The following is a 13,430-nucleotide window of genomic DNA, read 5'->3' on the forward strand; positions in this document are numbered from 1 at the left end:
GATCATGAGGTGGAGGATCGAACTCTCCACCTATAAACTAGGAGATAGTGTGTAGGCCAGGTACTCTATCCTGAGGAAGTTGTACTGCTGCACACACCAGCCAGTTGCAGTCACTTCACAACAAGCTCTGCCACCTGGGCATCATGCACATGGCTCACTTTGTCAAGGCACGTAACCTGCCCTTCGCTATCGAAGGCATCAGGGAGATGACTGGGTCATGCCAGGTTTGCCTCGAGTGCAAACCGCACTACTACCATCTGATAAAGTGCACCTGATAAAAGCTTCCTGCCCCTTCGAACAACTCAGCTTCGACTTCAAAGAGTCCTTTCCCTCCACTAATGAAAATGTGTACTTTTTTCATGTTATCGATGAGTACTCACATTTTCCATTTGCTATCCCCTGCCCAGGCACCTTCACTGCCACAGTGGTCAGAGCTCAGCACTCAATTTTCACCATGTTCAGGTATCCCAGCTATATTCATAGCAACTGGGTCTCATCGTTTATGAGCAAAGAGCTACACCAGTACCTGCTCACAAGAGGCATCACCTCAAGCAGGACGACTAGCTACAACCCCTGGGGGGACAGACAAGTTGAAAAGAAGAATTCAACAATCTGGAAGGCAGTAAAGCTAGCCCTCCAGTTTAAAGGTCTTCTAGACTCATGTTGGCAAAAGGTTCTGCCCACCACACTCCACTCCATAAGGTTACTTCACTGCATCGCAACCAATGCAACTCCTCATGAGATAATGTTTGCATTTCTGAGGAAATCCACATCGGGGGTCACTTTTCCAGCATGGCTAACACCGCCAGGACTGGTCCTGCTGAAGCAAAACTGACTCGTTGGTTGAGAAAGTGCACCTACTACATGCAAACCCAATGTATGCCTATGTGGCATAACCGGATGGCAGGGAGGACACTCTCAATCAGAGATCTGGCACCTTCAGGAACGAAGGCCCTGACACCCACAATAGGCCTGGAACATCCAAACTCCCCACGCAGAGTTCTGGATGGCATGGTTCCAATGGAGCTACCATTGGACCTGGGACCCGAGAGATTTCCCCCAACTCTCTCTGAGCCCCATGACCCAAAAACCACAGGAGGCACAGGAAGTTCTGGAAGAGCAAAGACCATCAGTGCCAAGGTAGAAGACCAAAATAACCAGGCCCCATGACACTCCATTTGTAAATAACTGTAAAAAAAATTCTGAATGTGGTCTGTTTTCAGCTGCAGGTTCTTTTCTTAAGGAAGGAGTGAATGCAGTGAACTGGAATTCACTGTGTGTGTATAGAGTAGACAGCTGACCCCTCCTCTTGGCTCCGCCCCCGTCGGTCCCGATATAAACCCTGTTTGCCCACCTTACGCCAGATTCACCTGGAGACCTCTGTAAATACAGGCCATTAGTTGCAAGTTAATAAGTGTTGTTTGTTTTCCTCACAAATCTGCGAGTACTATCGATCATGTTACAGTGAGGTGGCTCATTAAACTAATAGTTCTGTGTTGTCCACTCTCTGTTGCACCTGGTTTCTTTGGCAGTGCAAAGAATACGGTTTTCAAAATATCTTCTGGTACTTTGTCACTGTTATATATTCTATTTAACGATTGCTAATTTCTCCACCAAAATCTTTTAGCACTTCATACAGTTTAACCTGAATGTTATCTGGTCCTGATGATTTCACCTTTTGCATTTTTTCATTGCATGTTCCACTTCTTTCATTAATGCTGGGCCCTCAACATTGATGCCAATATCAAATTTTTCCTCTTGGACTTGGTCATCATATAGATCTTTGATGTATTCTGACCATCTTTGCATTATTTTTCATTTTTCCATGATTGTAGAGCCGTGTTTTGCTTTTATACATCCTGTTACCCAGCTTTTCTTCTGATTTGTGACTTCTTTTGTCTCATCATGCCAATGTTTACTGTTGTTGGTCTTCAGCAATTGCTTTATCAACTCACATTTGTCCTTAAGCCATGTTCGTTTTGCTTCCTTGCACTCTGTTGTTATCTATGGATGCAAGGATACATACACTTCTTCATTCTCCTCACATTTTCTTCTTTGTTCCATAAGATTCAGAATTTGTTCTGTCATCCATTTCTATTTAGATTTTTTTTTCAGTTGTTTGGAAATCACCTCTTGTACTACTTGTGTTATGCTGTCTCTGAGGTTTTCCCATTGCTATTCCATAATAGTGATGTTATATGAATTTGTTCCTCACTGTAATTTGGAATTAATTTTTGATGTCTGTTTTTTTTCTCAGAAGTCCCAAATTCAGCTTTGTCTCTACTCTTGGTCTTTTCCGCTTCCTGAGTCTCAGGTACATCACGCTGATCATCGGCATCTGATCACTGTAGCAGTCTCCAGCAATTCTTTGTTTGCTTCAGATTCCAGAATCTGTAGCTGTCGTGCTGCTCCAGAGTTTGTCCAAATGAACTTCATTTGAACACGCTAATTTTAACCTATTTTCCAAAAAAAATGGACAGAAATTGTCCAGGTAACCTGCCAAAAGGCATAGGGCTGGACTCCTTGAATAACTACTGGAATTTTAAATTCTGAGGAAGGGACAGATGCATAGGATTCAGTCCAGTTCCAATAGTTAAATATTCTTCATAAATAAATCTTGTGTTTATTGGTGGGAAGAAAGGACCTTTATGTCCATCTTATGCACACATACATTCATATATACACATACATTCATATATACACATACATTCATATATTCACATACATTCATATATTCACATACATTCATATATTCACATACATTCATATATTCACATACATTCATATATTCACATACATTCATATATACACATACATTTATATATACACATACATTCATATATACACATACATTCATATATACACATACATTCATATATACATATACATACATTCATATATACATATACATACATTCATATATATACATACATTCATATATATACACATATATTCATATATATATACATATATATTCATATATATATATATATACATATATTCATATATATATAAATACATATATTCATATATATACACACATATATTCATATATATAAATACATATATTCATATATATAAATACATATATTCATATATATATATAAAACCAACTTTAAGAATAACCATGAGGCAGAGATAATTGAGAAATCAGGCAAAAGGCACATATTAACAAAAAATGGCAGCGCTAATAAAGCTGATGTAATGGCATACTGCCATTGGTGTGGACCTGGGAGATCAAAGACCAGAGAACAGCAGTGCTCTGTAGGGTCCAACCATCTGGTCCTCATGTCAATGGCTCTGTACAGGCCTTAAATGGCTGGTCAACGGAGATGACGGTGCTTTTAATTTAATTATGCCACTGCCGGGTCTGTTCCCAAGATAGTGATGCCTGTGCTAAGCAGCAGCCACAAGGTTTTGCAGATTCCAGGGGTGCAGCAGACACCAGCAAATAAGAAGAGTGAGCAATACAACAGGGCAATGTCCATGGCAGTGGATAAGTGACTGAAAACCCACACAGGATTCAGGCTACTAGATATTGGTTCATGAAAGCCAGGACTGGGTTTCGAGAGGATATAGAAGACAAGAAGGGCTCCCAGTGGGCCTTCAGGTGCTGAAGGCTTCCTAATCATATCAGAGCTATGGATCTAGTGTTCAGGTTGTCAATGGATCGAACAGGGACTTGTGTGGCTGCAGGAGCACTGGAAGCAAATCCACACTCAGTGTCTCTGAAGGGATTATTTTGCTTCTATTTCTATTACTGAAAAGGACACCAGGCAAAACTGATGGTGATTATTTGCCTGACAACAGACAAAGGAAAGTTTTGTGTAATATTGCATGAAAATAAAGAATCTTGAATGTTAGACTATAATCAGCATCACAAGGAACAAATTATTCCTAACAGCTCAATGACCATCAATAACAGCAAATAATAAAAACAACATGGATCATCTCTGAAGCTTTAGAAGTTACTGTATATACACGTATAATAGACAAATTTTGTGGACCAATTTTTAGAGTAAAATTTAAGGGGTCAACTATGGTAAGTAACTGTCGTTCAAGGCAGTGGGAGCTCAGATAGGTGGACAGGGCAAGGTGGTAAATCTGCATTCAGGGCATTTGGAGCTCAGATGGGCAGGTGGGTTGCCAGAGCGGGGTGGTATATCTAAGTCGTCAAGAGTTTGAATGGGCGGCCAACCAGGGCTCAGACAAGAGTTTGCAGTCAAGGTGTTAGGAGCTCCAGTGGGTGGGTGGCTGGGGCCAAAGAGGGGAGGTCAACTTTTACATGGTATTGACTATTACATGTGTATATCCAGTAATAGTTAGGGATGGAGCACAACATGGATAATTTTATACCTGAGCAAATTCTTCTAAGATAGAATAACAGCAAATAAAAGATCCCACACCACAACTGCTTGGAAAGAGGATACAACTTTATTGATCGCATCAGATTAGACCACAGGTGTAAAACAGGTCCAAGTACCCAGGTTGCATCTGCAGTTTCTACCCCCACTTATTGTTTCCCCAATATTAGTTTTCACATTATCATAAATACAAGGGAGCACTGAAAGGACTCCATGGATTTTCTGGATTGTGGGGCTGAATTTGTAACATCTCTGTGTGCCTTTAGAGAGAAAGCAAAAGGAAAAGGTCTTTGTGTATTTTGTCAACATGACAATAAATGGAATCTTGATTGCAAAGTCAATTTTGTGCATCTTACCACTGCCATGAAACTCTGTTCTGAAAAATGTGCATCTCCCACATTGCTCCTCTGTATTTCACTACTTTTTTGCTTCAGAGGTTACTTTTTTCACATCCCTAAAATGAGTCAAGTTAACACAGACTCAGCAATTTGTCGACAATGCAAACATTTCTTTTTATTGCATCAGGTACCACATTTCACTGTAGCCAGAAATGATGGGGAAAGGAACTCCTGCACCACCCAACACTCACACAAATGAACACTCCATTCTAATTAAAATGGAGACATGGATAAGGTTGGGGGAAATGATAGATTAAAAGAACCAAAATTATTTTCCTCATAACAGATGAATCACGATGTAGCAACTCTGTTTCACTTCACAAAGCAACATTAAAAAAAAGTCATTTCCTGAGAAATAGCCATGCAGATAAATAAGTTAGAATAATTTGCTCTTTTCTGTTCCAAATCTGAAAATATCAGTGACCAATATAACATTACAAATATCATTGTCTGAGATCAATAATTTTAAAACCTACACATAGCAAGCCACTATCTCAGAATTTTATCCCTAAAACATTGAACCTTAATAATTGTCATTCAAATGGAACTTTATCGTCTCCTCTTGGAAATCTCCAGTGAATTACATCAACTGGATGAGTCTCTGATCATTCGGCTGAGCCAATTCCGGCAGGAACTTTGGCTCTATCTTAACCGATGATCTAATTCTACATTCTTAAATTTTCCTGTTTGTTTAGATGAGCATTGAGATCAGTGTATTTAAGGAACTAATTCAATTTAAAAAAACGCTATTTTCTGAAGAAATCAGGATTGAAAAGAAACTTGATCCTTCAGAACAAATCAGTTTTCATTGCATCTCTAATGAAATGAAGAACTGAAAGGTTAACGTTAACGACAACCCAATAGTTTGCAGATGACAATTTAACGGAGCACTAAAGTCACGCAATTCAGATTATTTTTCCCCCATTAAAGAATAAACTCTTGCCAGGCAAGGGCATATATGAAATAAGAATGAGATCAGGTCTAGAAGGTCCTGACAGCAGTCATTTTAAAGTGTACTGATTCCTGTATGAGACAGCTTAGAGTCCAACAATAAAAATGATACAGGAATCACCACACATCACATGCTGGATTGCTACAGTAAAATGCATTGCTTGAAGTGGTTCTGGGCACACAGAAATGCCAAAGTCCTCCCATGTTATACTGAATAAGGCCCTGCATGTCAACTTGAGAGTGCTAGGTCTCTTGATCACAATGATGGCAAAATATGAGCTGTTATCTTCCAAAGGCAAATCACTGACCTCTAGTTTTTAAACTAAAAGAGCGCAGTTGCATTTTTAAAAAAGATAACATTGAAAAATCAATACGATTTTATCTGTTTAGCAACCTGCTAAAATATGAGCGAATAGAGGAATAATATCAAACAGCTGGATGAACTCTGTGTGAATCAGGCAAGCAGAGGATTTATTGTTACTGCCGAACAGCTCCCGAATCCCGATGTTCAATCCTGCACAAGATGATCCCTGTGCAAAGCTTTGCACATTCTCCTTTGGATGCTGTAGGCTTCCAGGAGGTCCCCCAGTTCCCCTCCACATCCTCAAGATGTGAGAGACAACAAGCAAACTACCCCTCAGTGATAAGAAACAGCAAACAAAACTTTAAAGTGGAGTTGATGGGAATGTGGGACTTGTGAGTAAACAAGAGGTGGAATGCAACTAACGACTTACTCACCGAGAATCAGCCCACTGGGCCAAATGACCTCTATGTTGTTGTAATTAGGAGATAAAGAGCAATGATAAACATTCATGTTACATGCTCCCCAATACAACATGACACAACTACAGTTCAGAATTTTCTCTCCGCAGGAAAACATTTACTAATGATCAGCCATTCATATAGCTCCAAGGCAGCTCCTCAATCAGTGGAATACTGCATTATTCCCTCATCTTGAGACTCTTTCTTCTTCTCCTTTGGCTTGGCTTCGGGGACGAAGATTTATGGAGGGGTATGTCCACGTTTGATGCAGGCTCGTTTGTGACTGACAAGTCCGATGCGGGACAGGCAGGCACGGTTGCAGCAATTGCAAGGGAAAATTGGTTGGTGGGGGTTGGGTGTTGGGTTTTTCCTCCTTTGTCTTTTGTCAGCGAGGTGGGCTCTGCAGTCTTCTTCAAAGGAGGTTGCTGCCCGCCGAACTGTGAGGCGCCAAGATGCACGGTTTGAGGCGATATCAGCCCACTGGCGGTGGTCAATGTGCAGGCTCCAAGAGATTTCTTTAAGCAGTCCTTGTACCTCTTCTTTGGTGCACCTCTGTCTCGGTGGCCAGTGGAGAGCTCACCATAGAACACGATCTTGGGAAGGCGATGATCCTCCATTTTGGAGACGTGACCCACCCAGCGCAGTTGGGTCTTCAGCAGCATGGATTTGATGCTTGCGGAATCTGCCAGCTCGAGTACTTCGATGTTGGTGATGAAGTCATTCCAATGAATGTTGAGGATGGAGCAGAGACAGTGCTGATGGAAGCGTTCTAGGAGCCGTAGGTGATGCCGGTAGAGGACCCAAGATTCAGAGCCGAACAGGAGTGTGGGTATGACAACGGCTCTGTACACGCTGATCTTTGTGTTTCTTCAGGTGGTTGTTTTTCCGGACTTTTTTGTGTAGTCTTCCAAAGGCGCTATTTGCCTTGACGAGTCTGTTGTCTATCTCTTTGTCGATCCTTGCATCCGATGAAATGGTGCAGCCGAGATAGGTAAACTGGTTGACCATTTTGAGTTCTGTGTGCCCGATGGAGATGTGGGGGGGCTGGTGGTCATGGTGGGGAGCTGGCTGATGGAGGACCTCAGTTTTCTTCGGGCTGACTTCCAGGCCAAACATTTTGGCAGTTTCCGCAAAACAGGACGTCAAGCGCTGAAGAGCTGGCTCTGAATGGGCAACTAAAGTGGCATCATCTGCAAAGAGTAGTTCACGGACAAGTTTCTCTTGTGTCTTGGTGTGAGCTTGCAGGCGCCTCAGATTGAAGAGACTGCCATCCGTGCGGTACCGGATGTAAACAGCGTCTTCATTGTTGAGGTCTTTCATGGCTTGGTTCAGCATCATGCTGAAGAAGATTGAAAAGAGGGTTGGTGCAAGAACACAGCCTTGCTTCACGCCATTGTTAATGGAGAAGGGTTCAGAGAGCTCATTGCTGTATCTGACCCGACCTTGTTTGTTTTCGTGCAGTTGGATAATCATGTTGAGGAACTTTGGGGGGCATCCGATGCGCTCTAGTATTTGCCAAAGCCCTTTCCTGCTCACGGTGTCAAAGGCTTTGGTGAGGTCAACAAAGGTGATGTAGAGTCCTTTGTTTTGTTCTCTGCACTTTTCTTGGAGCTGTCTGAGGGCAAAGACCATGTCAGTAGTTCCTCTGTTTGCGCGAAAGTCACACTGTGATTCTGGGAGGATTACTACTGCAGCAAAATGCAAATACATCAACTTTTAAAACATTTGCCTGAATGTGAACCTACTTACTTTAGCCTAAGTAGCATCTCCATTAGAGTAGGGATGAGAGGGGTGGGTGTGACAAATTTGCTCAGTTCTAGTATACAGATGACCTTCTGCACAATTCCAAGAACTTTGTGTGATAGCATATACAGAAATATTTTTGGGAGATAAATTGGGAAAAGTTAGAGTAGGTTACATACAAACACTTTAAAACAGATCTTATTTGAAATACTGGAAACTTCGTGTCCACAGAGTTACTTTACAGAAAAGTTAAAGAATGCCTATGGAGACTTCACAAGTAGGTGTTAATTGAACTGACTGTGGATTGAATGGACTATTGTCTTTAAAGCAACAATGGAGACATGGTGGCTTTTCACAAGAGTGCTCAGAAGAGAGGTCACTGATGGGTTCTTATTTACATAAAACAACAGATGAACCAGAAGACGGACTCCTATAGTTTAATGGAGGTGGTTTTTGCAAGCAGAGAGAGAAAGCAGTCTCTGACTGAGGGTCAGAGTGTGTGTGTGAGAGAGAAAGCTGTGACAAGTAGCAGAAGCTTTCTGGAACTGAAACAGAAGCTCCAGAGTTGAAAATGGCTAGAAGACTGGCCGTCTAATGTTTCACTTGAAATAAGGGAAACAAAAAGGAACTGTGTGGTAACCTGAAAGAAAGAGGTTATCATCTGGAGAACCCTGATGGGGCAAGTTTCGTCAGCATGACACTGAGGTGACCGAGGGAAGTACCTTAGTTGTGGATGTCTTGGAACAACACATCTCTATCTCTACAAATCCTACAAGGACCTTCCTGAGTGGTAACCATTTACCTTTCGAGCATCAAAGCCTGGTGAATTTTATGCATGTTCGATTCTGTGCACAGTATAAGAATTGCCTGCAATCAGAGAACTTGGAAGAATGAGAAGTGAGATTGGACTGTGAATCAAAGAACTTCTCTAAACTTACCACACATTACACACATGTGCACTTAGAATTAGAGGGGGGTTAGGTTAGGTTAGTTAATAATAATAATAATGTTAAAGTTTGTTTCTATTTTCATGTTTAAAGATAATTAAAAGCAATTTTTGTTTAAGTAACCATTTGTCTTGGTGAATATTTATTGCTGCTGGGTTTTGTGGTCCTTTGGGCTCATAACATTTGTCCCTTTAATTGTGCCTGCGGGATCTGTTGGCTCCTCACTGGTTTTGCTTAGTTACATGGTCCATGAAAATCCTCCAGATACCATCACCAACTGCAACAAAAGCCACTTCGGAAACTTAACTCCTACAAAGTTCTGTGCCTGGTATGAATGAATTGTGAAATGGAAGCTTGGAATTTGAGGCCAATAGGAATTCTGTGCAGAAGCAGAGTTTCAGTTTATTATCATCTAACTGTACATGTACAGCCCAACAAAACAATGCCTTTCCACACCACAGTGCACACATACAAACACAATACACAGCACATAATAATCACATGTGGACATAAAGCTATAATATAAAAAATAAATTATTCTATTTTAAATTATAACCATCCTGGGGTGGCAATGGTTAGCATAGTGGTCAGCTCAACACTATAGCAGTGCCAGTGACCTGGATACAAACTCCCCCATGTCTGGGTGTGCTTCTTTTGGGTGCTCCGGATTCCTCCTACCCTTCAAAAATGTACAGGGGTTGCAAGTTCATTGAAAGCACAGGCTCGTGGGTCAGAGAATTCTGTTATCGTGCTGTATATCTAAATTTAAATTTTAAATATGTACAAGTATTTACTCAGTCACAGGATACTGCTCATCAATCTTTAAGCGTGGCAGTCCTAACTTTGATTCTCCTTTACCTCCTTTATGGTTGTGTGTCAAAGATACTGTCTGCTGGATGCAAAGCATCCTCTGAACCCTATTTAAGCAATGCTCCCTTTAAATATCACTAGAGGAAAGGGAGACCCCAGTGATCTCCTCGGCCATTAACTTCCAGTCCAATGCTTTGCTGCTACCATAGCACAAAATGATGCAGCCACTCTCAATGTCAAGATTGAGAGTCAGTGGTCTTGCTATCCTCAGCCTCCTAAGGAAGTGTAGGCCCTGCTGCATCTTCCTGTCCAGTGTGGTCCAAGATATGCCATCCTTTTTGTGCACACCAAGGAATTTTGGGCTCTCCATGATGGAACCATTGATGTGTAATAGAGAGTATTTGGGCTTCATCCTCTTGAAGTCCACTATCATCTCCTTTGTCTCTTGGACAATCATGATGTCCTAATCCAAGGAAGGAAATGCAATCAGACGAACAGCATGGCCACAAGCCCAGGCCAGGTTGTTTGCTATCCTGTGGCAAATGGCTCCCTTCCTGATTCCCCATGCTTTTCCAGCATTTATAATGTACAAGTCAGGAATGTGATAGAATACACCCCTCTTGCCTGGATGAGTGCAGCTCCAATGGAACTGTTCCATGCTTGGCATCCAGGACAAAAGGAGCTCAATTACCACCCTAAACACTCTCTACCTCCTCAATCAGTGAACAGTGGCTGCAATGCAATCCAGTTACTCACCCAGGCAAATTCAAATGCATTCTGCTCACCCTGAGGGCCACCGAGTCATGACAACATCTTCATAAATATTTTCTGCACATTTCCATATTGACAATATCTCTGTCACCCAATGATTAAAACTGAATACAATACTCCAATGTCCTTTGCTGGACCACATGATTCAAGCATGCTGCAGAGATAAGAGATAATAACCTCACCCACAGCAATACTAACTCTTTAGGTCACCTTTGCTGAATTATTTAAGAGTGGTAGCACACAGCGCCAGGCCTTTTAACCCACCTCGTGCAAGTTCACCTTGTGCCCATTTTCCATATTGGGACCATATCTTTCTATCCCTTGCTTTTTAAAGTATCTGCCTGAATGCCAATCACATAGTAATTGTATCCGATTCTGAAAAAAACAACATTCAAATTTCCTTCAATATTCCTTCCTCTGATCTTAAACATTTGCCTTCTTGTTTTTGATTCCCTAGCATGAGAAAAAGATTTTGACCATCCACCCTCTCATCATGTCTGTCAGGTCACCCCTCATCCTCCTCTACTACAGGGAAAAGAAACACAGCCTCTCCAAATTCGCCCCATAACTAAAAGCCTCCAATCCTGATGAATTTCTCTCCAGGGCAATCACATCCATCCTATGGTGTGGGCCCCAAGAACGGCACACAATATTGCAAGCATGACCTCACCAGTGTTTTGGCACATCCCAACAAATTCTAAGATTGTGCTGGATCAGAGCACCTACCTGTGTAGCTCATGTAGTTGTTGAATTGTGTGCCCGAATATTGCTCTTTCCCGCATGCACCATTCACCGGATCTGGGTCCCGACAGACTTTGCTTTTCAGAGTTGGTGCGGTGTCTGCACACAGATCCCCAGTTTCCAGCGAGGGAACAATTTCCCGACAAGGGTCATCACAGGACTCCCTCTCGCTCACTCCTTTAAAGATATGGTACAATCCCAAGATATGGCCGAGCTCATGGATCATTGTGTTGGTGTGGCCAGGTATTCCATAGTGCGTTGGACTCAAGACAACCCCACCTAGAAACAAAGTACAAGCATGTTCAGTACAGCCTAAAAGATTCAAACACTTCACTTCCCACCATGGGGCCATTCTCAGCTGGAGATTCCAATTTGCATAAACTAATTTGGCAAGTGAACAAACAGTTTAAAAAAAAACCATAGCCCCTTTAGTTCAAGAGCTTGGATCAATTTGTAGGGATGGGGAGACTTTTGTGTTCAGTGACCATTCATGGCTTAGTGTGATGTGGTGCAAAGTTATGCAGAGGAAGAGCTTCCCTGTTTAAATCATTGGGCAGCTACCGACATTGCTGATGTAGTGCCAGGTTGGAAAACTGAACATGCAGCACTTGAAAGGGAATGGAACAAAAAATGCGCACAATTCCTCATTTAGAAAGAATCTAGGATGAGGATCAAATTCAGGTGCAATATTGGCCTGACTCCCAACCTGTTCACTCTTTTCTTATTGAACAATCCTTCCCTTCATACCAAGAAACATCCAAGTGAACCTTCTCTGAACCATCTCCAGTACCTTTCCTAAAAGATGGGGACCAAAACTATTTAAATGAAAGAGAGGAGGAAGATCATTGTTCAACTTGATATTGAGATGTGGAAAAGGAATGAAACATGATGAGCTGATGTGACTAGAAAATAATTAAAAATATATCTTCATAAGGACCAAGACCTTGGCAAGATTGCCATTTAGAATTTCATTGACTAAATGGCTGCCAGTTCCAAATGTTCTCACTCAATTTGTTTGTCCTTAAATTCCAACAAGTTTTCAACCTGTTACACAAAGGACTGGCATTACATTTTTTTTCCCACTGATGCTCTTTAATCTGCTGTGCTTCCAGCAATGTATACTTTGTTCCTACAAATCCAGTACATACTCCATTTTCCCAAACATTTTACTGAACATTAAGTCACACGCTTCATGCACTTGAAACGAGTGAAGATATTTTCTTGGACTTATGAGCAGGATAGAATGGCTCATGTTGCACCTGTCACCTTTCCAGTCAGAATGATGGTCAACCCTGTCCTTTTCATCTTTGTTACCAATAGAGAATTATTACTGGTGGAATGATCAGTGAATCATTGAAACTATCAGAAGGGTTCCTTCTGAAAATCCTCAAAAACAGCCTCTATCAGTATCATTCACAATCGTTTATGTCATTACATCAAAATAAAAATAAATTAGTCTGTAGACAAAAGTATTGGAGAAACTCAACAGGTCATGCAGCATCCATGGGCAGAAAAAGGCAGTCAATACCACAGCAAACATGATGTGTCTTTAAGAAATCCATGCTGACTCCTACATTTAAAACAAACCTCCAAATTTCTCCCCAGAGTGTCATTTTCGCAAAGCTTCTCCATTTTTGAGGCTCAACTGGTGGACGGTCAATTTTGGGGCAAGTCTTTAACAACACTTTTGTATATGGATGATACAGAAACCTTCTGGTCAGCAACACAACCTGTGAATCCAGGGATAATTCAAAGATTGAATCAATCATTCACAAATAGTCGATGCTTTATTTTAAGATCAGGGCTCCCACATCTAAACTCTCTCCCAAAATTTTGTACATCTCAATTAGACCACCAGTCATTTCTTCCAAAATCCAGGAAGATAAAAAATCTTTTTCACACATCTCATACTGGGAAGCAAGGCTGGGAAAAAAGGTCCAAAG

The 13,430-nt window shown here is 41.5% G+C and overlaps 1 protein-coding gene across 8 annotated transcripts in view; it reads right to left on the reverse strand.

Annotated features, from left to right (window-relative positions):
• pappa2 (pappalysin 2) overlaps positions 1-13,430 on the reverse strand; it is a 406,366-nt gene that overhangs the window by 240,777 nt on the left and 152,159 nt on the right. For all 8 annotated transcript variants that reach the window (XR_011357548.1, XM_069937526.1, XM_069937524.1 and 5 more), the window contains exon 4: positions 11,473-11,766. Coding sequence is in view for 7 of the 8 variants with exons in the window: in XM_069937526.1 (XP_069793627.1) it covers positions 11,473-11,766 (294 nt within the window). In the remaining variant the exon portion in view is untranslated. The remainder of the gene's footprint in view (positions 1-11,472; positions 11,767-13,430) is intronic.

Source organism: Narcine bancroftii, chromosome 5 (assembly GCF_036971445.1).
Source record: "Narcine bancroftii isolate sNarBan1 chromosome 5, sNarBan1.hap1, whole genome shotgun sequence".
In the NCBI taxonomy this organism is placed as follows: domain Eukaryota; kingdom Metazoa; phylum Chordata; class Chondrichthyes; order Torpediniformes; family Narcinidae; genus Narcine; species Narcine bancroftii.